The 24,916-nt window shown below is 38.9% G+C and overlaps 1 protein-coding gene across 5 annotated transcripts in view; it reads left to right on the top strand.

The window, feature by feature from the left end:
- ARMC2 (armadillo repeat containing 2) overlaps window positions 1–24,916 on the top strand; it is a 106,028-nt gene that overhangs the window by 42,584 nt on the left and 38,528 nt on the right. For all 5 annotated transcript variants that reach the window (XR_012496711.2, XM_019735069.3, XM_074333376.2 and 2 more), the window contains exons 7-10: window positions 4,242–4,340; window positions 8,890–9,065; window positions 13,719–13,821; window positions 15,297–15,520. Coding sequence is in view for 4 of the 5 variants with exons in the window: in XM_019735069.3 (XP_019590628.3) it covers window positions 4,242–4,340; window positions 8,890–9,065; window positions 13,719–13,821; window positions 15,297–15,520 (602 nt within the window). In the remaining variant the exon portion in view is untranslated. The remainder of the gene's footprint in view (window positions 1–4,241; window positions 4,341–8,889; window positions 9,066–13,718; window positions 13,822–15,296; window positions 15,521–24,916) is intronic.

Here is a 24,916-nt window from a genome sequence, read left to right as displayed (position 1 = left end):
ATTTGTTGGAAAAACGTTTGCACCAAAGATGTCCGATGTTGGTTCATTGTTTGAAAACTCCAGGAGTTTTGTCCAACTTGGTCACACATCAGCACTTATTTTTATAATTTTTAAAAAAATTTTCATAACTGTCTTACTGTTTGCCCTGCTCAAACATGTACAGATCACAATCTTAATGATTGTACAGAAATTATTTTGTAAAAGCATTTGGAAAGTTGCAAAACTTGACATCACCATAATTCTTGAATTCAAAACTTTAGTTCAAAATCATTACTCACTTAAATGAAACTATGTCAACTATACGAAGACAGCGTTTTGGGGCTTTAAACTGTTTAATTGAGAAAAGTATATAACAATATAAATCACAGACTAGAAGTGATACAAAGTGTATCATGCAATGGAATACAGCAGTGTAGACTACATTTATAATATTGAATGAAATGAGTTCAAACATAACATTACATGAAAAAAAGTAAGTTGCGAAAACAGTGACATGTTTATGGATACACATCTATGTGGTACACAGGTAAAGTCAAGCATGATAAAAACAACCACCTGATTTAGAATGGTGGTAACACGTGGAGGGACAGGGAGTTGGGGAATGGATGGGGGGAGGGCATCAACTATATCTGTAATGTTTTAGTTTTTTAAAATGAGGAGGATGAAAATATGGTTAACATTTGACCATATGAATTTTTGGTACACAGGTATTTGTTGGGTTCTTTGTACTTTTATTATACACATATAATTTTATGAAACCAGCTAATACTAGGTTTAAAATATATTTTCTTTAACTTTTTATCAGGAAAGTGACTTTTGTAGTCAATGGGAATTTCTATAGTACTCAGGGAAATCTTGGCCTGCTTTCCGTGTCAGCATTGTTGCTAAGGATTTTACATGTACATGCTTAAAAACATCAGCCAATAAACATTGTGTCAAGTTCTTACGTTCAGAACTCAAAGCTGTGGTTAAGAACTATAACCACTGAGACAGCAAAATCTTCAAAAACATGCTGAAATTTCTGCTTGACTTACCCAATTTCCTGTTGAATCATAATTTTTATATTTAGCAAACTGTGAACCTAGATGAAAGTGCTTTCTAAAATATTAGGTTGTTGGCCAAGACTGAGACAAACTTTATTTTTTATGGCTCTTCAAAAGTAATCACATGATTCCATGCTTCAGTTTCTAGAATAGAAACTGGGTTAGTATGTAAAATGGGACTTTTGTGGAGAGCAGATCTGGAGGAAATGTGTGAGGGCCTGAAGATATGGAAAGGCTGTAGCTGGAGACAGCTGCTCACACAGGATCCCTAGGAGAGAGTGGAAAGCAAACCTTTATACTTGACTAATTCTGTTCTGAGAAGAAACAAATCTTAGAACCATTCAGAAGGGCCTGCGAGGGCCTTTCCTTCTGAAGGTTAAATAAAGTCTCCTGTGATTTCTGGCTCAGCCTCATAATTCAACTCTTCCTGGGGTGAACATGTTACCAATTTTGTTTGTCCTGAGAAACACGTTGAGAATCCTGGTTTCTCATAGAGCTATTCTATTGAACAGCATATTGCATAGAAGGTAAAAATGCCGATTTCAACTTACTGGATTTGAAATCTCTATTTCTAGTAAATTTAAGAGCATCATAAAATGTGTTGATTAAATTATTTGTCCGGCATTATCTTCTGGCTTTTCACTTGATATATATTGATTTTATGCACATACTTCGGACTTTGAAAATGTCACGTACCTAGGAATGTGAGTAAGTATGTTTTTTATACTGCTGGAATATTCATGTTTACTTTTAGAAACCATATCCGTAATTTATCAGAGTGAGGGCAGACTCATGAAAGTAATGATCCAAAAGAATGCACTGGTGGTCTACAGTCCTTTACCTGTAGTTCTGAAATCCCCAAAGCTCTGAACGCTGAAATATTTTTCAAACTCATTTAGTGACAGTGCCTAACCTGAACTGATGGGAGGCTAGTATAATCTTTGTTTCATTAGTGTGAATGTTCCCGTATTTTCCTACAGGGGGCTGTCCCAGAAGACCCAACTGGGGGTGATATGTAACACGTAGTGCATGCACCATATTGCCTTACTAAAATGCAAAGTTTTCTGAATCCCAAACCATATCTGGTCCCACATGCTTTGGAAAAGGGATTGTGAGCCTGTATAATGTGAACTGATTTTGTCCTAAACACAGTTCAACTGTGTGTTTTATGGTGAATTCTTGTTTACGGCTTAGACAGATTAGGCAGAACCCTGCTGTGAAAACTGTTGACAGCACCGGCACTGTTAATTACAGCGCTGTCCACAGCCGCTTTCTGTCCACTTTTGCTGCTCAAGTGCTCTCCCCGCCCATCATGCATTGGCCCCTCCTGGTATTAAGAAGATTTAATAGAAGGCAAGCCTAGACTCGCTGCCACTGGGAGTGGCTGTTTGCAGCATGGAGTGCATTAAGGGAAGGCCATGCGTTGGGTGCATAGGTAAATTAGACAGCTTTCCTGCCTCTCCTGGGTGACATCATCACTGCGTGCTGGGAAAATTTAACCTGCGTCGTGTGATTTTTCTCTGTTCAAGTGTAACACAAGTACATTAGAGGTTTTAGAAAATACAAAAAAAGCACATAAAAGGAATTAACCCTTAGCCCCAATACTTGGAGATGACCACTGTCACCCCATTTTACAGAGGAAAAGCAAAGCAACTTTCTCAAAGTCATTCAGCTGGTAGGTGGCATAGACAGGACTCAAACCCAGACAGTGACTCGACAACCTGTGCTCTTAACAGGCCTACCGGTCAGCTCATCCTTGTTTTAGTTAAAACAGCCTAAAAATATACAGGCCACACACCCTTTCACTGCTTTCTCTCTCTTTCTCTCTCTCTCTGTGGAACCCTTTGATTGCTCCTATGATTTCTAACTTGTTGTGTGCATTTTTAGGGTCCAGGCAGCCACTGTGTGGTCACTTCATTGGTACTGGGTCCACCCTGAGAGGGCGTGGCTTCCCTGAACCAATACAGAGGGCCGTAAGGGGTGGACTTTGGAGAAGGGAGGTTAGGAATATCTCTCCAGGGCTGCTCCTGAAGGCCCCCCACAGTGGTACCCCATCTAGCTGTCAGTGTCTCAGGTCTTGAGATATTGCCCCTGTAAAATGTAATCATGATTTACAGTTTCTAATATGATTTATATTTCCCTCCAAAGTTACTTGTTGGTTTGCTGCGAGGCAAAATAGCATAGAGGTCAAGTGCAAGGGCTACAGAGCTCTTTGACCTTGAGCAGGTAATTTAATACCCCCAAGCCCTACTTTCTTCATTTGGAAAATGAGGACAATTCAGGGACCCCTCTCACAGTGTTGTTACCAACATTAAATAGGGGCCTGCTGCGTCTGAAGTGCACAACCAGTGGTAGCCGTTACCCTCCTACAGCCTACATTCGCGGGCAGCATCTACCCTCGATTCAGTGTATCATACAGCCTGCTACACTTCAGACAGTGATGACCTACTTGTTTGGTTTTTAATCAAGGGAATGAAATTCCTATTTATCGAGTGTTACTAGATGCTGAGCACTGGGCTCAGAGCTTTGCCTGTATCATGTCTTTTATTTCTCATAACCTTGAAGGCAAATATCTTAATCACTGTTTTGCTGATGAGGCTCAGAAAGGCTGAGAAGCAGGCCCCTGTCACCCAAAGCATAATAATGAAGGTGGAATTTGAATTGAGACCTGTCAGCGCCCAAAGCCCAGGCACCCACTACCCCCAACAAAATCACCTGGCGTTAATGGCCCTGGCCACACCGTGATGTGGTCATTTTATTCTCTATAGGAAAGAAAGCCTCTGCGGGCCTTCCTTTGAGAAAAGTTTTCATTAAACATTTTCACATCCTCATTGGGACCTGTCTATAGTTTTCTGTTTATTCTGCACTACAGAGGGACAAGTGTAAGTAAAAATAACTCAAAACTGTTTGCCTTATTGACAATAATTCCAACATCTACAAAGCCTAAGACTTTATGAAGTGTCCCAATCAGAGTGTAAAGTTCTGTTTTCTTTACATTATCTGAGTTTAATTTGGGCTGACTTGATTAGAAGACATGTATGTAGTTCTAAAGTACTGGTTGGGCTTTGGGGAGTGGGCAAAGTGTAATTTAATTCTAGAGCTTTTAAGTTTCAGTGATGAATAGCAGATCTTTTGATGGTGCTTCAGTTATAACTCCTTTTTCATGGCTCTTTCTCCTGCTCTGGGTTTCTTTTGCAGTTTCAAAAGATGACTTGCAAGATAAGAATACAGAAACTGAAGTTGATGATATCTTTTGGAATACAAGGATTGTACCAATTTTGCATGAATTAGAAAAAGGTAAAGGAAAAAAAGCAAGCAGTTTTCGTTTTAAATAAAAACTATCTGTGGTTATTTATTATTTAGATGTCCCCCATTACCCTGAAATTATTAGTACACTTTGACTGTCATTTCTGTGAACTTGTTCAAAAACAAATGAAGTCATCTACTTATTTACCCAGAAATGTATATATTAAATATTACATGTAAAGCTAATTTTTAGTGAGTAAAATTATACTTTAAGTGCAGCAAGACATACTAAAATTCCCCTTTGGAATATAAATTATCACCTCAAACCAGGAAATGCTGGTTTGAGCTCGTTAGGGTAGCAGTTCATGCAAGAAAGTGAATGATTAAAACAGATTTCAGGCCTCTGAACTTTGATGAAGTCTCATAGACTGGCACCTAGGCAGATGTGCCCCTGGTTTTCCAGATCCCAATGCGTATGCCCTACTCTCCTTAGATTGAACACACCTGTCAGAGATGCCACTCAGCAGAAAGTGGCCTGGGATATGCCAGCCCTTGCACCCCGGTGCCCCAGCAATGAAGGCCCACGATCCACAGGTCTCTGCAGAGTTGACCTACGGAAAAATAGAGCAAGAGGCAGAGACGGAGGAAAGGAGAAAGAGAATAATAAAGCAAAGGTGATAAAATGGTAATATTTGGGGAATCTGGAGGAAGACATATAGGATTTCTATGTATTACTCTTGCAACATTTCTGTAAGTCGGAAATTATGTCAAACTAGGGGGAAAAAAGAAGAAAGAAAAAGAATCCTAAAGGGTCAAGTAACCCGGCCGTGCCACCATTTGTTGCAAAGTTGTCTATGGAAGACATGCCACACCTCAGCCTTCAATAATCCTTCTGAGAAAGGAGATTCATCCACATTTCAAATCCCAAACTCCTGTTAACTCCTGTCGGTGTCCATGGTGGCAGAGCCCTCAGAGAACCCTTGTAAAATCCTTCAGGCTGAAGCCTTCTTCCAAGACAGGCCTCTGTGCTGCTGGCCATTCTCCCCACTGAGTTCTTCCTAGGATGTTTTCTTGTCTAACTCTTACCCAGACTGATTGCTCTTCTCACCAGTCTCTATACACAAATAAAGGGCCCAAAGTTAACCTGGCAAGAGGGTGAAAATGGGTCCCTGTAGCTGGACCAAGTCGTCATGTTCTCAGCACGGAAGGCTTGTCAGGGGAGTACCTCCCACCCCCGCCTTCTCCCTCTGCTGCTCCTCGGGGAGTCCATTTCTGAAGCCAAACAGGCTCCCCTGGAGCTGCAGTCATGGCCCCCGGGCTGAGCTCAGCGCCTGGCACGCAGTGCACAGTAGGCCCTCACTAGGAACTGTGGAATGAGAGTACTTTGGCTGAGCAAAGCAGCGTGGTGGCCGCAGGAAGAGGCCCTAAGAGAAGCAGGGTCAATGAGTCCTCCTCGGCCGCCAGACAGGGAAGTCGTGCAGAAGACCCATTTCCTAAAAGGTTTACATGCCCTCGCCCCTCGTCGCCTCCCTGTTGGTGCTTCGTGGTGATCATGGTTAATGGGGGCGCCCTGGACAGCGTTTCTGGTCCTGGAGCTGCTGCTAATGCAGCGTATGGCCATGGGGAATAATCCCCTGACATCCGTGCATAGTACTGTTCTCAGCTGCCAGGTGAGGGGTGGGTGAGACGAGATCCTCACCAAAATCCACTGCAGCTCAGATCCCTGAGAATGAGAACATGATGACATTGTCCAGCTACAGGGACTCATATTCACCCTCTTGCCAGGTTAACTTTGGGCCCTTTATTTGTGTATAAAGACTGGTGAGAAGAGCAATCGGTCTGGGTAAGAGTTAGACAAGAAAACATCCTAGGAAGAACTCAGTGGGGAGAATGGCCAGCAGCACAGAGGCCTGTCTTGGAGGAAGTCTTCAGCCTGAAGGATTTTACAAGGGTTCTGAGGGCTCTGCCACCACGGACACCGACAGGAGTTAACAGGAGTTTGGGGTTTGAAATGTGGACGAGTCTCCTTTCTCAGAAGGCTTATTGAAGGCTGAGGTGTGGCATGTCTTCCATAGACAACTTCGCAACAAATGGCGGCAGGGCCGGGTTACTTGACCCTTTCGGATTCTTTTTCTTTCTTCTTTTTTCCCCCTAGTTTGACATAATTTCCGACTTATAGAAATATTGGGAGAGTAATACAAAGGAATCCTATATGTCTTCCTCCAGATTCCTCAAATATTACCATTTACCACCTTTGCTTTATCATTCTCTTTCTCCCCTCCTCCTTCTCTGCCTCTTGCTCTATTTTTCTCTCCCCCAAGTCCTCACACACATACACACATTATTCTGTTTCCTTTTTTAAACGCTTTGAGAACAAGTTGCTGACATGCTGTTCCATATCCCTAAGTACTCGAACATGCATTTTTAGAAACAAGGGCATCCTTTTTCATATCTGGAAATTACCATACAAGACTATACAAACCTTATTCAGATGTTGCCAGTTACCCTAATAATTTCATTTATAGTAAAAGAAAATCCAGGATCACAAGTCCTAGTTATTTGGTAAGTCTCTTTCATGATCTTGCCATATTTGAGGAGAACAGGCCAGTTGTTTATAGATTGCCCCACAAATTGAGTGTGTCTGGTATTTTCTCACAATTAGATTCAGGTTAGGCATTTGGGCCAGGTATATGGGATGGGTGGTGCTGTGTCCTCAGTGTATTATATCAAGAGGCTGATTTGGTCCATTACTGGTGATGTGAACTTTGATCAGGTGGGGAAGGTGGTATCTGCCATATTTTTCCACATAAAATTACTATTCCCCCTCTTGTGACTAATAAATATCGCGTGGGGAGAAGTTACTTTGAAACTATGTTGTTTTATATTACTCACCAAACTTTCACTCACTAGCTTTAGCCCCTTGAGAAGCTTGATAGCTCTTAGACTTATGGTGTTTCTTGAGGCTATGTAGCAAACCAACTGGTATAAAGAGTTAATTTGATCAATAGTTTAAACCTTGGCCCTTGAGCCTTCTTTTTAAATTTATTTTAAGCTAAAACAGCTACTTTTGAGTAGAACCTACCTGGCTGAAGAGTTTGTGGAGGGAAGTATTAGAAAAATGCCTTGCAGTCTACCCACTGCCAGAGAGTAGCCCATGGCCTGGGCTCAAGGTTTGTGAAGAAACTGCCAGTCACAGAAGAATAAAACAACAAAACAAAACTGTTTTTTTTACAGTGGAGCTCACTCAAGTCTTTCCCTTTATTTAAAGTTAGTCTAAGTCATTTCCCATCAATTCATTTATTTAAGTGCATAACTGAAAGGCATTGAAGGTTACTTAGCTATTGAGGTTTAAAATTTTTTCTTAGATGTTATTGTTGAAAAGAGCTAAAAATGGCCTGAGTCATTTCCTTCTGCAGGCGCACACTTCCTCTATGTGGGCTTTTAAGAGCACATTATGGTATTTATTTAAGATTGGCTTCCTACTTTTAAATTTCGTGACGGAATCTATCAGAGATAATATTTTTCAACTGAATACCTGAGACCTTGGATTCTTGTATTGCTCCTCATGTTCCACGTTGTCTGCTGCTTTTCTTCCTTATATGCCTGTTAGTGTGGCTGCCACTTTCAAAGATGGCTTTCCTCAGAATTCTAATTAGGAAGTCAAGTGTTCTAGGTCTCCCTGTTTAGTAACTAAAGTCTTCTTTTTCATTCTCCTCTTTTCTAATAACTACCTCCCAATAATGGCAGATATGGTGACATTTTGAGATTCTGTTCCATTTGAGCCCTTTTTTTCTCGGAAAATTATTCTCACAGAAAAATATTGATCATTGTTTTTATCAGTAGATACATTAGAAAATGGATGTGTATTATACTGTGGTACAGATGGTCAGTACAGTATTCTCACTGCACCATGCACTGTTGATGCAAACATGTATAAGACGTGGTTCCCACTCATCATGCCATCTATTTGAGGACACCAGAACTATAACAACTATTACTATAATTACAACTATAACTATAACTACAACTACAACAACAACTGTAACTAAATATACACACATATACACTAATATTGTGAAAAATAATAGTACAAGATAACATTTATTGTATGTGGAATAGTGCACCTTTTCTGGACAAGCCAGAACTTGTCCTTGAAGGACCCAAAGCAGTAGGAACAAAAGTGAGGAAAACATTCTAGGCCAGCAGAACTCTGCTGCAAAGGGTTAAAGATGGAGGTGTTTCTTCCCATGAGACTGAACAGAGTACTAGCTGAGGTGGAGGACATTTAGAATAAAGAAGACCAATGGAAATAGGTACAATCCCATTCTTTAATATGCTCTTTAAAGACTGTGTGTTCTAGATAAGCTAACTGACTGATTAGTAAATAAGTTGATGTGTTAGAAGATGGATCAGTAAAATGAAAACAAAAACAAAAACGGGTAGATGGAAATGATAAGAGAAGGGAAAAAGAGCAATTCAGGAATTTGAAGATGTCCGGGAAAATAATTATGGGGATTTTACTTATACTGTCTGTGTTTGATACACTTGAGAACTTGACCTTAATTAGTACGTGTCACTTTTACTCTCTTTGCCCTGACAGAAGAAAATATTGAAATGGTTTGTGCTGCTTGCACACAACTTCATCACGCTTTAGAGGAAGGAAACATGCTTGGAAATAAATTTAAGAGAAGAAATATTCTCCTGAAGACCCTATATAAACTAGTTGATGTTGGTTCAGACCCGCTCAGCCTTAAACTTGCAAAAATTATTCTAGCAGTAAGTTTTTCTTTCCTCTGGTCTAGTAGACTGTAGCACATGAAATTTTTGTTTAATCCTTCATTTGTAAATATTACCAGGAAGATTAGAAATGCAGTGTGTTCATTTAGAATCTTGGGAAAAAAATTCAGGTCGTAAACTGACATCCCAGAATATGACTAGAAGGTGCTATCTAAGGAACTAAGGCTGAGGACATAGAAAATGTTCAAATATGGTCTGTGGCTAGGTTAAAAAAAAAATGTGACAATAGGCAAATACATTCAAAACAGTTGCTCAAGAAACTTGACTGAAGATCAGTATCTGTGAATGCAGGCTGTGGTTTCTGCCCTATGGTTTCTGTTGGGTGCTTGATTTTGCCACATGATTTAATAAATAACTTAAGATAACTTGGGTCACGGACACAATGGCCAGGTGCTTTATGAACGAGTGTGAAACAGAGACACAGCTGCATGTGTTCATGGGCAGGTGGTCAATAGGAGGTTCCTGTGAGGTGTTGGAAGAAAAGGCCAGACACCAAATAAAAGGGAAGAAACTCTGTCTTGAACAAAATGATCTCATTGTTTGAGGGGAGCACTTTGTTGTCACAGCCATAAACAGTTGGAACCAAAAGATAAGACATAATTATTATAGAACGGTCTAAGAGAGCTGCTAAAACTAATGAAGGAAGCTTTGTTTACCCAGTTTCATAAAAGTAAAAGCTATTGTGTTAACACCCCATAATTCATACAATTTGAAATCTGACAGTACACAGTGAAGGCAAGCGTAGGCATACTTCTTACCAGTTTAGTAAGCGTGTCCACTGTTTCTTAATTTGATGTATTTCATAAAGCAGGATGTTCTGACTACACACCCTATGCAGTTTTTTTGAGCAGGTACATTCTTATTTAGCTGTCATCCTAAACTAGTCACCCTCTTTTTAAAAAGTGTGATATGGTGTATGACTTCTTTGAAATAGTGATGTCAGTAGTATTTGAATCCCCTCTCATTGATGATACGTAATTGATCGATCCGCTTTAGTGAAGCAAAAAGAGTATAAACCACAGGGAGGATTTAAAGTAGAGATTAAAAGGCTGTCTGCATGCTTGCCCAGTGTCCTTTCTGGCCCTGGATTTGGGGAGCCTTCTTGCTCAGGGGAGCCCCGGTGTGAGTCTGGAGGGTCTACCAGTGTAGCTGCCAGCTGCCCAGGGACTGCCTTTGGTTTTCCGTGTGGATCCCAGACATTTTCCCCTATGCCAAGCCAAAAGAATAAGTGAAAGAGAGAACAAGAAAGAAAGAAGAAAAATGCTATGAATTCTAATGCTTTCCAGAGAAAGTATTATCTTGGTTATTAAAGGTGCCATTCAAATAAATTACATACATGGCACAATTTAACTATTTTAGAGCAAAAGTCTAAGTGATCAGCCAGGCAGCGAACACATTCTGAATGATACTTATGTTTAGAGAAAGCCTCTCTGTGACATTGACTGCTTTGCTGAATCAGGGGCAGGACTCGCTGGGTTACACTCCAGAGAGCAGAGATGGGTAGGCTGTCCCTTCTGATTAACTATACAACTAGGAGTCAGGCAGGACCTGCAAGGCCACCAAGTCCAACTTCCCATTGGCTGCCTGAATCTCCTACAATGTCCCAGGCAAGACGTTTCGCTTAGCACTTGGTGATGGGGTTCTGTGTAAATTTTAAAAAGACCGCATAACAAGCTGTTGAAGAAAAAAAACATCAGCAAAAAACTAAAGATAGATAGGACTAAGAAGTCTCTAATAGTTTCTCTTCTTTCTGCCAATATTTATTTTATCTACCAGTTCAATGTTATAATTCAAACATTTAAGATTATTTATAGTTTAAAAAAATTCAGTGAGTATAATGTTTTTCTGATTTCTTGTATCCTTGGGTTAAGTGGGGATTTGCCAGACAACCATTTTAATTTTAACCTTTGTATTAAAAAAATCTTACAAAAATGTCTCAGTCTATGTTAATATTTTTTTAGAGTGCAAACATATATACAATATGAATGCAACTATATTCAAGAGGGAAAAAAAATCTAGCACCTTATACAGGGGGAAAAAAACACGAAAGAAATACCAGTATGTCAACAGTGATTATATATTGTGGTAGTATTATGAGTGATTTTAAAACTTGTCTTTAATTTTCCAAATTTGCTTTAAATAGAAAAGACTATTATTTTCCCCCCTTCTTCCACCTCCCCCCACCCACTCCAGTTCAAGCCGTTGTTTCTCAGTCTAGTTGTGTAGGACACAGCTCCCTGGCCCACGCTGGTATTATGACCCTTGTGCTCCCCCCGGCTGAGGGAGTCGGTCTCCAGTTGGTCGTTCACAGCAGCTCATGGCAGCTCTCGCCGGCTGCCAGCCGCTCATGCTTGCCACCGGCCGCTCATGGCCCACAGTAGCATTCAGCAGCCCGCGGCAGCGCTCAACAGCACACGCCAACCTCTGGCTGTTCATGGCAGCCCAGCTCCAGGAGAGCCATTGTTCACAATCTTAGCTATAGAGGGAGCAGCTCACTGGCCCATGTGGGAATCGAACTGGTGACCTTGGCGTTAGGAGCACGGCGCTCTAACCACCTGAGCCACTGGGCCGGCCAAGACTACTATTTTTAATGTAAGAAAAATACTCCACTAAAGCAACCAGCTTTGTGCCAGGGACTCTTGACATTGAGAATGCATTGCCTCTGCCCTCCAGTCTGGCACTGTAGCAGGAGAGACAGACGGTAAACACATAAACTGCCAAAGGGGGCTGATGAGTACTGTGGGAAGAAAATAAACCAGAGCAAAGGGAAGGACAGTGCTGGGGTTTGGGGCTGTTTTATATAAGGTAGTCTGTATTATTTGCATATAATTTAATATTTTATTATCTTTTCATGTCTCAAAGTCATAATTTTACAGTTACCAAAGAGAAGGCATAGGAATTTACTTTGAATGTAAAGTAACCTTATTAGCAGAACCGGAAATTGTGGGTTTTTTTTTTTTTTTTTAATGAAAATTCTGATACCAGTCTTTTCTTTTTTTCTTTGCCACTTTTCATTAAAAATATAAGATTTGGGTTGGGGGGGGGGTGAGATTCGTTGTATTCATTTATTAATTCAACAAGCTTTATTGAGTGTATAACACATGCTTTCTACCACAGCATAGAAAGAGTAATAAATCATGATTTTGACCTCAAGGTCTCACAATATAGTGGAAGATTGTCAACTGATTAAAATATATTCCCAAATATTAAGGACACTATATTTTCCATTGATATAGAATTTTTTTCTATTTTGTTTATTTTCTAGATGTCTGTACAATATTTTTTTAAGCACTTAATCATTAAAAATGTTTGTAAGTTCCCATTTGCATTTTTCCTCCAGAGGATAGAAGGAATCTCCGTTCTGCCATTTGTGATAGTTTCTGAGGCTTCCTCCACAGGGCTTCTCAGACAGAATGTGCACACGGATCCCCTGGGGAGCTTGTTGAAAAGCAGATTCTGATTCAGTCGGCCTGGGTGGGGCCTGGGATTCTGCATTTCTAGTACACACCTGGGTGATGCTGCCCGGAGTTAACATAACCTCTCTGAGGAGCAGACTCCTCAGTTGCAGAAATGAGAATGACAACACCTAATAGTCATGGTTGTTCTGAGATAACAGGAAAAGGGCCCAGAGCAGGGGACTGAATTCATCACGGTATCTCCTACAGCAAACAGCACACAATAGGAGCTCATTAATATTTGTGAGTCAAACACAGAACAAATCTTTAAACAATATGTCTGACAAATTCCTTTATCTTTTTTCAAATGAACTGAAGAGTCAACAACAATATTGAAGATAATTTTAAAGATATGTTTTAATGATAAAATAATGACCCATGTGCCATCCTTTTCACACAAATGTATTTATTTATACAGATGACTCATTCCTACATATTTTACACTCTTGCATTGAGGACATGTAATATTTCCATCTTATAATAGCTTATAAATGTCTTTCTTTTCAAACATAGTGTTCATGTGAGTGTTTAATATGAATAGTATTGATGTTCCACAGTTTATTACGTTATTCCCTAATATTGGACATTTAGGATTTTTCTTTTTGTTTTTTACTACTTTAGATAAACATACATGTAATTTAGACCATTTGATCCTGTTAGTCCTCCTACACTCTGTTTTTTAAAAACATATACTTCCTTATCGTCTCTATGTTTCACTTACTTGAACATTTTTGTGTGATTTAGAAGATAATTTTAAACTTTGAACATTACTTATAATTATCCCAATTCCAGAAATAGCCTCAACGATAAATATAGACATCATCTAATCAGAGAATATGTCTTTTTTTATTTTCTTTCAGCTCCACTGTGTATTGTTTTCTAAGGTAGTTTAATCTGTAAATTTGGTATCCATCTTCCTTTACTTTTGTGTTTTAAAGCAATTACTCCATTTAAGTAAATTTATCAGCATCACCCCTCCTTTCTCCCTCTATATGCTCTTTAAAAAGTAACTAGTAATCTTACCTATAAGCCTGAGACTTTATGAAATAAAAAATAGATACTTATTGTTAAAATATGCTTACTCTAAATATCATTTATATTGTATTTACTATTAGATGTTTGTGGTTTTTTTAAAGTCTTTATTTCTCTCTGCAATATGTGTTTTCTTTCTCTGCAGCTTAAAGTAAGTAGAAAGAATCTTCTTAATGTCTGCAAACTTATATTTAAAATTAGCAGGAGTGAGAAGAATGATTCTCTGATTCAAAATGACAGCATTCTAGGTGAGTATCATGCAGAGCTGCCACTGAGCAAGCGGCGTGCTTGAGTGCAAATGAGAAGTTTGGAGAAGTTAGTGATAGCGAGAATATTTTATTTTCTAGTAATATGCAGAAATTATGTGATTCCTATTTTTGCTCTGTCTTTCTCTGTGTTTTCCACATTCCATTCAATATACCCTTTGGATCCTAGGAGGACAGTCTGCTCTTCTTCTTCTCCTCCTCCTCCTCCTCCCCGTCTCCACCTCCCCCAGCTCCTCCTCTACCTACTCCTCCATCTCTTCCTCCTTCTCCTCCTCCTCCTCCTCTTCCTCACCCTCCCCTTCTTCTCCCCCTCCTTCCCCCCCTCCTCCTTCCTGTAGTAACATTATGTAAATTTATAAAGTGTTCCTTATTTAAAAATTCATTTCCTGGTCTTGGAGTTAGTATTAGAAAAAAAACATATTTAATAGTATTTGACATCATTGAAATTTTTTGTCTTTTGATATAGTAGGAATGACTAAAACTTGGAAGATTTCTGTAACTGTTGTAGAAATTTGACATCAAAGTGTCTCAAATGTGTTTCAAATATGTAGGTAGAACGATTTTATTACATTCTAACTACCTAGTTAATAATGCCTAATTCTTGATATACTCTTAAGTAATAAGATGCTTAAATAGTTACCTAAATAGAATTTTTTTATGAATTAGTATTGTTGATCTAATGCAAGGCAGCATGGAAAATACGTTGAGACTTCTTTTTACAACATAGGACAATGATCCTCCTCATCTTTGTTACTTACGCCAGCAGTCAGGGACAAACCCGGCACTGAAGGAAATGTCAAACACTGAATCAGCTCACTGAGAATTGTAGTCTAAAGACAAAGAAAGATTCTGACAAATGATCACACTGATATTAATAAAATTAAATGTGAGATAGACATGATTAACCTTATCAGCGTTGCTTGGATTACTCCTAAAGCCTAGTAGCTCGTATGCTATATGAATGGATGATCTTAAGTTTTGTTGGGAAGGGGTGGATGTTATAATTGAAGTATCCCCTTATATGGTGATTGAGATTTTTTTCAAGTTCCCATCTTAATTAATTTCCCATTTATACAGCAGCCAGTATATTCTTAAAGATTTGTTGAAATGTAACCCTTACATTGCTTTACTTATTAGTTATTCTGTAATAACTCAAAATGTTTGTAACCAAAAATAAAGGTTGATAAATGTTAGTAAGAAGCAGAGAATGGCATGTAAAGAACACTTTCTTATTCATACGCTATAATCCCATCCTTTTGCTGTCATTACTATTATGGAGATTTGTCTTATTTGCTACAAGTAAGCTTTCCTCTTCATACCGTATGAGTAACCCTTAACAAGCATTCAACTATAGGTTCTGAGTAACATTTTACAAATTAAATTTGATGTTCACATACAAGCACTTTAATATATCTTTCCAACTGTTATACATTTGTAATAATCCATCTTTTTGACAGAATCATTATTGGAGGTCCTAAGAAGTGAAAACCTGCAAACTAACACCGAAGCTTTTTTATACTGTATGGGGGCTATCAAATTCCTTTCTGGGAATCCAGGATTTCTTAATGAAATGATCAGCAAAGATACTGTGGAAATATTGATGAATTTGATAAAGCAAATAAATGAGAACACCAAGAAATGTGGTACATGTTTCCCTAATTCAGGCCACTTGTTAGTCCAAGTAAGTATTTTACTTGAAGAGGTTAGGTATGTAAAATTAGTTTTCATGTTACCTAGTACCAGTTACCTGCCAGGTGGGTGTCACAGGTCACAGGTGGCTGTTATGTGTAGCCAGGTCGCCAGGTCGGGGTGCCTGGCCTTGGGGATCAAAGGTAGGTATCACTGCCCCACCTCCCACCCTTTGTGTGTCCATTTCCCCTAGAAAAGCTATTCCATGGATTTTTCATGGAGCAGCTGTCCACACAGCTTGCAGATATCCATTTCCACTACTCTGCACAGAAAGCAGGCCTGGAAAAATGAAAAAGCAGCACCTCTCTGCAAAACAGCTGCATGTTATAATCAGAATTTTAACAGGCAGAGTTTTAACTTTTAGTTTTAAAGAGAGGCCTCACCTGGAGATTGTTCGTGACGATGCGTAGTTAACATCATGAATCTTGTATCTACAATAAGAAACAGAAAGTTAATGATACTGAGTTGACAGTTGTTGAGGGGGTGTGTAGGTGACATGCAAACCTGAGACTACAGGAATGAAGGTAACAAAACATTTAATATGACAAGGGCAGGAAGAAAAATTTTGTTATGTGTTAAGAGTTTTATTACTTCTTTTGTGGCAGATTAAATTTCATAGTTAAATTGTTTTCATTGGAGCTGCTTCAGCTCTCATTCTTTTTTAGATGAGCTTTTACTCGTTAATAGCATTTACATATCAGATAATAGCATCTTTGATGTAATAATTCATGAGATTTGAAATGTGCTTGTCAGTTAATGAGGATAGATTAAGCACTCGGAGTACTTGAAGCCTTTGGGAAAATGTGTTCAAAATTAGATTTAGACCCTGGTTTAAAGATGCTTAGAGTGTTTATGATGATTATTAATTTTGGACTTTGTGATCTGTCTCCATTTTGAAAAAGATTGTGAAAACCTCTTTTAGTCATGAATGATTCAAAATTCTACTGGATGTGCCGTCCTTTGGCTAGGAAGACAAGCCATTTTATGCTGCCAGTGTTATTGAGTAACTCCAAAATTTCCTTCAATGAATAGTTATTTTGGTTATATACATAACTATTTTTTTCTTAAAATGCAAAAAAAAGTATAAGGAAGAGTGTAAAAATAAGACAACTTTTATTTTCACTCTGAGTTAACATACCTCCAACATTTTAGTAACCATTCTTCCATGCATTTTATGCACATACCGGGGGTGCCAAAAAAGGTATACATATTTTAAGAGATATTATCTATGTATTACTTTTTGAGTTGAGTTGAATTATGGGAGCAATGTGTAGTATGACGTTTGCTCAAAAGATGGCTTTAATCAAATGAATGCTAGCTTCATGTTATTGGTATAGATTGAGTATTACAATTTTAATACAATTTTTTCCTTTCTTAAAATGTGTATACATTTTTTTGGCACTCTCTGTATATGCTTACATGTATGTATAATTTTATATAAATCTTGCTTTTTATCATGGAACCTGTGGTTTGTTTTTGTTTTTTAAATTTATTGGGGTGACAATTGTTAGTAAAATTACATAGTTTTCAGGTGTACAATTCTGTATTACATCATCTATAAATCCCATTGTGTGTTCATCACCCAAAGTCAGTTCTCCTTCCATCACCATATATTTGATCCCCCTGGAACTTGTGGTTTTTAATCACTGTTTTTTTCCATCACGTTCTTCCCTCCTTGTTTCTCCATGTTAGCCAACGTTGTTCACACTCACGTGCTCGGCGCCTTTTAATACACTCTTCAGTTTTCAAAAATAAGATATTCTATGTACTTCTTTGTTCTTATTTCACAATAGTAAAAACCCCTTGAGTCAATTCTATAGACTTATTTTATTCTTTTTAATGGCAACATAATATTCTGTGATAAGGCTATACCTCAAATAACCAGCCATTCTCCTGTTGAGATATTCACTCTGCTTTCAGTTTTTATGCAATGGCTTCTGGAATTCTTATCTGGTTTAAGAGTTCTTACCAACCGATATAAATATGTAAATACATGTTATGTACATGTGGGTTGGTAAGAACTCTTTTAACCAGATAACACATATATAAACATATCTATTTATAGAATTAAATAAGTTATAAAATAAAATTATAAAATATAAATTATATTGATATAATTGAATAAATATAGATATTTGTATTTACATATATTTACATATATTTAAACCAGACTGTCTCTCTATATGTGTGTATATATATGTATATAGAGACTATATATCTACATCTATATAGACAGAACGATTTATATCTGTATATAGTCTGGGTTTAAAAAGTTCTTTCCAACCTATTATATATAAATTATATATTTTATTTATAATTTATAATTGTGTAAAATTAAATATTTTAATATATAATACATTTATGTAAATATGTATATATATAATTTATAAGTTTGAATTTCATAAAAATTTGAATACATAAATTTATTTTACATATGTATTTATTTTTTATAATAAAATATATAACTATATAGTATATAAATAATATACAAATAAAATCAGTTGGTATAAAGGAGCATTGAGCATTATTGTGATGAAAAATGTATCAAAACAAGAACTAGGACCTCTGGTATGTCCGTCAGTACAGCGCTGTATTCCCTGTGCTTCTCTTTTCTTTCCCTTTTCCCTCGCCTCAGCATCCTCTGGTACAAACTGAGTTACTAGTCAGATGCCCCTTTCGACATTGGACAGCCGGGACTTCCTGTCCTTATGACTTCTAACCCAGATAACCTCAGTAGCTTTTGCACATTTTTTGGGGACCTCCTGTTATAAAACTTTGTACATTCTAGACCTGGCACAATGCTAGAGTCATACTGGTTCCCTAAAGTGGTCCCATTGGAGGCCATTGAATGAATGGAAAACATCTGAAGCTGGCCCCTGAGGGTTATGTAAGACTTGGGAAACTGGCAGAAAGGGACAATGTGCACTTGGCGATCTGAAGGTGTGGATCTGTCTCGGGTTCTGTGGGGGAGGCATACAGGTGAGATTCAGAGGCTACAGTCATGGGTCTCGAATACCAGGCTGCAGAGTGTGGACTTGGAGCAACAGAGAGCAATCGGAGGTCGATGTGTGGGAAGGAGGAGACAAGATCAGCGTGGCAGAAAGATGAATGTGCACAAGATATTAAAGTGATAAAGACTGAAAAACTGCAAAGTGGTGGGAGGAGGATGTCAGTGGTATGGACAGATTGGAGAGTTAAGATCTCACACATAGTAGCCCCAATTAAGAGGCATTGCTGCAGTTATTAGATATTAGACTGATTATAATGGAACTAAAAGAGATCAAGTAATATGTGTGGAAGAAATGCTCCTCCACAGCATATGGGCAAATGTTGCTTAGAGGAAAAAATACTGAAGTGTTGTGATTTTGAAGGTTTTCTTTTGTGTTGTTTCTTATATGTATGTATACACATACATATGTGTTTATCACTGCATGGCTGCCATCAGGAGACACTGATTACATACGTGTAGAGTGGCAGCTCTCTACCAGGCTGAGTAAGAGAATGAAGAACGAGATAGCTGTCCTTGGGGGCCTACTTTTTGGTGACTCTCGTCCTGATAACAGTACTCAGGTGTCTTATTTTTGTACAAAACCATTCTCCTTCCACATGTTCAACACTGCATTCAATTCTGCCTGTCAGATCCCTAATAGCATTTTGAGCAGGTTGAGAGGATTATTGTTGATGCTCAGAGGAACTGAGAGGCCACCACTGTGTATCCAGTAGAATTATTAATACTCCCAGTCTGGCCAAACTGGAAACGTGAGTATGTGTGTAAAATCGTAAGGGTAAAGAAGGTTAAACTGTGCATGTTCACTAAATTCCAGAATACTAGAATTTGGGGAGAGCTCCCTGAAACTTGGAAAAAGAGAAATACAGGCCAGGTAAAAGGCAAGACTCCCTAAATGCCATGACCCAAGGAGGTGACATAGAGGGAAACAGGGATTTGTTTCTGTGGATCTAGAATGGGTTATCATGAGGTGGGAGGGTTCATCTCTGACTTGCAAAGGCCAGCAATGAGAAGGCATAACACAGGAACTGAGGAAATTTGCTGGAGGCCCCTCCATTAGAAAGTCTGTATGGTCTCTACCCTGCCTCCTTCCTGGGGGAGTAGAGAAGAGTCTTCTGTATATACATCATAATCACAACCGAGGTCAAATTCCTCTGGTGCCTCATTTGTCCTGTTGTGTCTTGACAACATCATGTAGAAAGCTGCTGTACTGTAATTGAAGAAAAAATCTCAAGGTTTTCAGTTTTACAGTTGGGTAATTTATAGGTATATAATGTAACTATTAAAACCCAGATTCACTTGAACATTCCTATTTTTTATTCCTTTGTATTTCCAACCTTTTTCTCTTTGCAGCCTGACCCACTTGGTTTTGAGTTCAATCCTTAGAGAAATGCATTCTTTCCCTGCTTCAGAGACAACATTTTTGAAGTTAAAAGTCTCCTGCAGCACCCCAGATAATATGGTTTGCCGTCCCTCCTCTTGTACCTGTTTCACTTTTCTGGCCTCTACGCCTCCAGGCTTCTCACCAGAGGGTCCTTCTCATCTTAATCTTTCCCCCTCCTGGCTCCGTACATCTCCAATGTCCTATTTTTCCTTTTTCTAAGTGGAAATTTCTCAGTAAGGTAGGTCCTCCTACCCCTTGTCAATCTCTGTTCCATTCCTTCACACTGGTGTGAGTTTGGGGACAAAAAAAGTGAATTAAACAAAGAGAGATGACTCAGACATTTCGAGCCTGGATGTTTTAAAAAGTGATATTATTATTAGAAATTAGAGAGTTATACAAGGAATTGATTTGTGAGAGGAGAGAAGGAAATTATGCAAAGTCTTAATGTAAAGCTGTAATGTGCCAGTGGAATAGCCAAGTAGGACTGTCTCGTAGGCAACTGAGATGTGAACTAATGCTGAGCAGAGAAAGTAAAGCCAAAGCAAGCAAACAAACAAACAAAACCCCGCACAGATTTAGGGTCCTCAGCATGGAGGTGATAGTTGAAGTCAAAAAAGACAATGCGGTAACTCCAGGGGAGCGTTTAGGAAGAAAACAGAGGAGGGCTAGGGACACAGTCTGTAAAATGGCCAAATCTGTGGAATGGGAAGGGAAGAAAGAAGTGAGCAGAAAATGAAGAAAGGATACTGTACAAGAGAGTAGACATTTGAAAAGCCAGGATTGGTCAGCTTTGGTACATGCTGTGGGGAGCACACAGGGAGAGGAATTCTGCTTTGCATGGAACAGTTGAGTATGCAGGTGGGATGGGGTCATGTCGCAAGGGGTTCACACTCCCTTTAACTCATGTTGCAAGGGGTTCACACTCCCTTTAACTCTTACATGATTTCTTTATCTCTGTATTTTTAAATTGTTGGCACTCAGAAGAAATTTATTAAGTAAAATAAGATCAGAATTACCAAAACTTTAAGTTTAAAAGAGCAGTTACTTCTGACGAGAAAAAAAATTTAATCACAAGAAATTGAGATGAGAGTTAGAGATGGACTTCAGATCTTGGATCGGTTTTGGTTTTCTGACCTTGACAAGCTACTATGTGGAGAAGACTGCTGAAGAGAAATTAAAATTGGAAGGGGGATATGACATTGACAATTCAGGATTCTAGGTACATAATGAACCCCAAGATCGCAGAGCCAGTGATTCTCTACTTCAAGGATGTGGGAGACTTAAGAGAGGCCTTTGAAATCTGGGGACTCAATTAAGCAGTAATTTAGGATTACTAAATGACGAAAGCAGTAACATTAGTAATTAAGGATTGAACCAAAATGGTTGGGGTCCCTTAAATCTTGCTTTAGTTATATTTAATAGTTTTAAAATGTAAAGATTAATAAATTTATATTTTTTTAGGTAACTAGTTATTATGAGTATGCATACTTAAGCTGAAAAGCACGTTAACTCTCTTTGTCTGGCTTACCCCTGCCTGTGGGAACCCTGCCTGTTCAGATCATGAAATCAGAGCCATGGCAGTCACTTCCACCTGATGGAAACTTGCTCTGGTTATTGGAAGAAATAAACTACGTACTTATAAAATGGGAACAAATATTCTCATGCTTATATTAAATTCTTACAGGTTATTTTATTGGAGATTTGATGATTAAACAGGGAAAAAAATTTTTAAAGCATCTCTTTTGAATATTTTGCTTGAATAGGAAGCAGCAGATTCCGTCGTTTGTTTTCTAATTGCTTTAATTGAGGTTTATAATTTATTACAATACAGTGAAATGGTCAGATCTTATGTGTTTGATGAGTTTTGACAAACGCATACAGCCATGTAACCCACACCTCTATTAAGATCTAGAATATTTCTGTCACCTCAGAAATTTCCTCCCTTTTCCCAGTTCATTCCCACTCTCCAACCACCAAAGGGAACCATTTTTCTGATCTCTTTCACCACAGATAAGCTCTGCCTGTTCTAGAATTTAATATAAATGGAATGTACAGGGTGTACTTTTTTGTGTCTGCCTTTTTAAAAAGTTTTATTTTGAACTAAGTATAGATTCACAAGATGTTGCAAAAATAGTACAGCGAGGTCCAGTGTACCCATCACCCAGCTTCTCCCAGTGGCGACATATTATGTAATGATTATTAAATCATTATTAAAACCAGGAAATTGGTAGGGTACAATACAGTTAACTACAGTGCTGTCTGGCTGATTTTGCTTATTAACATATTGTTTTTGAGATTTGATGAAACTTTTTTCTCATAATGTTTGGTATTGGTTATTCAGCTTCCTGATTTTTTAACAATGTATTTTTTGGGAAGGTGACAGTGATTTTCTACTTACGAAGTTTCCTTCCTAGAAAGGAATCCCCGGTAGTATAACTAACCACCCAAAGGGAAGGGCCTACTCTTCCCTTTCTTGGAGCTGCACACAGGCAACTCATGTTCACCTCACATTCTCCGGAGACAGCATATCTGGAGATGTGGGGAGACTCAGAGGCCCCCCCCCTCAAATGTGTAATGCCTGGGGTTTTGAACTTGGAAATGAGAAAAACTAAGGCAGATGGGGATGGGGGGAAGGTTATCATCATGGTTAAAGGCTGTAGTTTATATTAGGTTGGTGCAAAAGTAATTGCGGTTTAACAGGTTAAAAAAACTGCAGTTACTTTTGCACCAACCTAATAGTTGAGGCAGGCATGCTTTCTAATTCTGAATCCCCGAGTTAGACTTGCCCACTCAGTCACAGGCTGCACCTGCCCCTGGAGGAGCAGAGGAGAACACCGTGTGCTCACTAACAGGCAGTGAGGGGTGGAGAGTGGCTAAAGGATGTCTCCTCACAAGGAAGGAACATCAAGAGTGGGAAATCCGTATTCCTACACCTACTGTTTCTGGGGGGAGCCATTTGCTTTTCAGTTGCTGTCATATCTGCTCAGCTTCATCTCTCCGTTGTAGATGTATTAGTGATAATAAAGAAATGTCACTATAACAGGTAATTGTGAAAACTGGTGTTATTTCTTGGTAGTTGCATTACCTTTTCAGACTGGTTTTCTTATTTTACTACATTGGCAATCTATATAGTTATATGACTTGCAAAATTTCAACTATACTGATATGTATAATAGCCACAACTAGACGAATCAGTTACCTACTTATTTTACCAAGGTAACTGATAAAGAGACAGTAAATGGAGAAACAATAATAAACATAGGCAGATGTTAAATAGAGTCTCAAAGTAGGGCGTTGAAGGTTTGAGGAGGACAGAAGCAGGACACCCAAAGAAGGAATGTGCCAAACAGGCTCCAAAGCCAGGCACCAAGTGTTACCGAGGATTATGAATTAATATTACTTTCATGTGCATGTTTCTTAACACCAATAAAATGCTTAGGAATTTTTGGTACCAGTGGTTTCATGTATATAGTGGCATCTTATCACTGCTCTCTTTTGTCTCAGCCAGAACTGTACTAACCATATATGAAGCAATATGAAACTTCTCGGGTTACCACATAGACTCTGGTTTTGGCATATATGTGGTCTCAATTGGGCACAAATCCAAAAAAAATGAATGTGCTTTTATTAATAGAGGGAGATGGTTTTGCTGAGTTTGGAAAATGGTGTGGCTTTGGTTTTAAATCATTTGACATTGTTTGCGGTCTCTGGCGGCTGTTTTCTTTCACATCATCAGCGGGAAGTGAACCATTTTGCAGTTGGCAGTTAAGTTGAGATAAAGCTTGAGGGATTTTGGTTATAGATATTCCAGATGATTGAGGAATAAAATGCTTTCAGAGACAACCAAGTGGAGTGGTGGAAACAACAGACAAGGAGTCAGAGCCCAGGACACCCACCCACCTGTTGCCAGTGAATTTTCTGGGTTTCAGTTTCCTCATCTGAAAAGTGGGGCTCATAATACTTTTCCCATCTGCCTCCTGGAGTTGATTTAGGGAGCAAATGAGATCAAGCTCATGAGGTAGCTTTACAAGCCATAAAGTCGCTGCTCAAATCCTTTTCACGGTAGTTTTCAATGTATAAAAATAAACAAAACTGAATCTTGATGCTAATTTTGGTAGAAGAAACATAATAAGTTTCCAAACTATTAACGGTTCAGTTTCCAATGACCTTATGTTCCAAAGGTTTCTTTGAAAAATGGTTTTTGAAATTGGGAAAATGTTTCTCCAAGGAACAATGTCATGCTTGATGGTGAAGCACCCAGCCTGGCCCAGAATCCTGTTGAACGCCTGATGCTCCTGCACAGGAGCTCTGAGGTGGGCAGTGAGCTACAAGCTCCTCTGATCTGGGGCCGCTCTGATGGCTGAAATCTCTCCAAGGCAGAATCTGGTGAGTTCCCTGGGGACTGAGGACACTGATGGAGACGCAGTAGAAGGGAAGAGAGAGGCTCATCCACTGGGGACCAGTCAGCCCTCCCCACTTGCGCCCACCCCAGTGCTGGGAATGGCCTCACAGCTGCTGGTCCCAGGTTGTCATTCATAAGTCCGGTGATCTAAATCAGGAGGGCCTCGTATTTTAAGACAAAGATGTGTAGTGTTTACTAAGGGTTTTCAATTGATAGTCGAAACGTAATTTGAAATTGATAATTAAGTACCTATAACTGATTTGACAAAATAGATGCTAAATCTTTTGACTTCTAATTTTGCTGCACTAAAATGCTGCTTGAACCTTTATAAAGGACCTAATCACTTCTTAATACAATTTTCCCCTTTAAAATGGATCTCTCGGTGTTGACTGCACGGTAAGAACTTTGAGGCCCAACTAATTCAGTGTGAGACAGAACAGCTTTGCCAAACTCACCAGGTATTTTACCTGGACATTCTGACGGGGGTGGGGAGAGGGGGGACAGTATCTCTCATGATCAAGGAATCTGGGGAAATACAGAGAAAAATAGCTGCCTCAGAAAAAACGAGCACCATAAAGTTGTAGGGGGTAGCTCA

Source organism: Rhinolophus sinicus, chromosome 2 (assembly GCF_057876585.1).
Source record: "Rhinolophus sinicus isolate RSI-liver-muscle chromosome 2, RSI-T2T, whole genome shotgun sequence".
Taxonomy (NCBI): domain Eukaryota; kingdom Metazoa; phylum Chordata; class Mammalia; order Chiroptera; family Rhinolophidae; genus Rhinolophus; species Rhinolophus sinicus.
The sequence above is the reverse complement of the archived record's forward strand: the minus strand, read 5'-3'. Positions and strand labels throughout refer to the sequence as shown.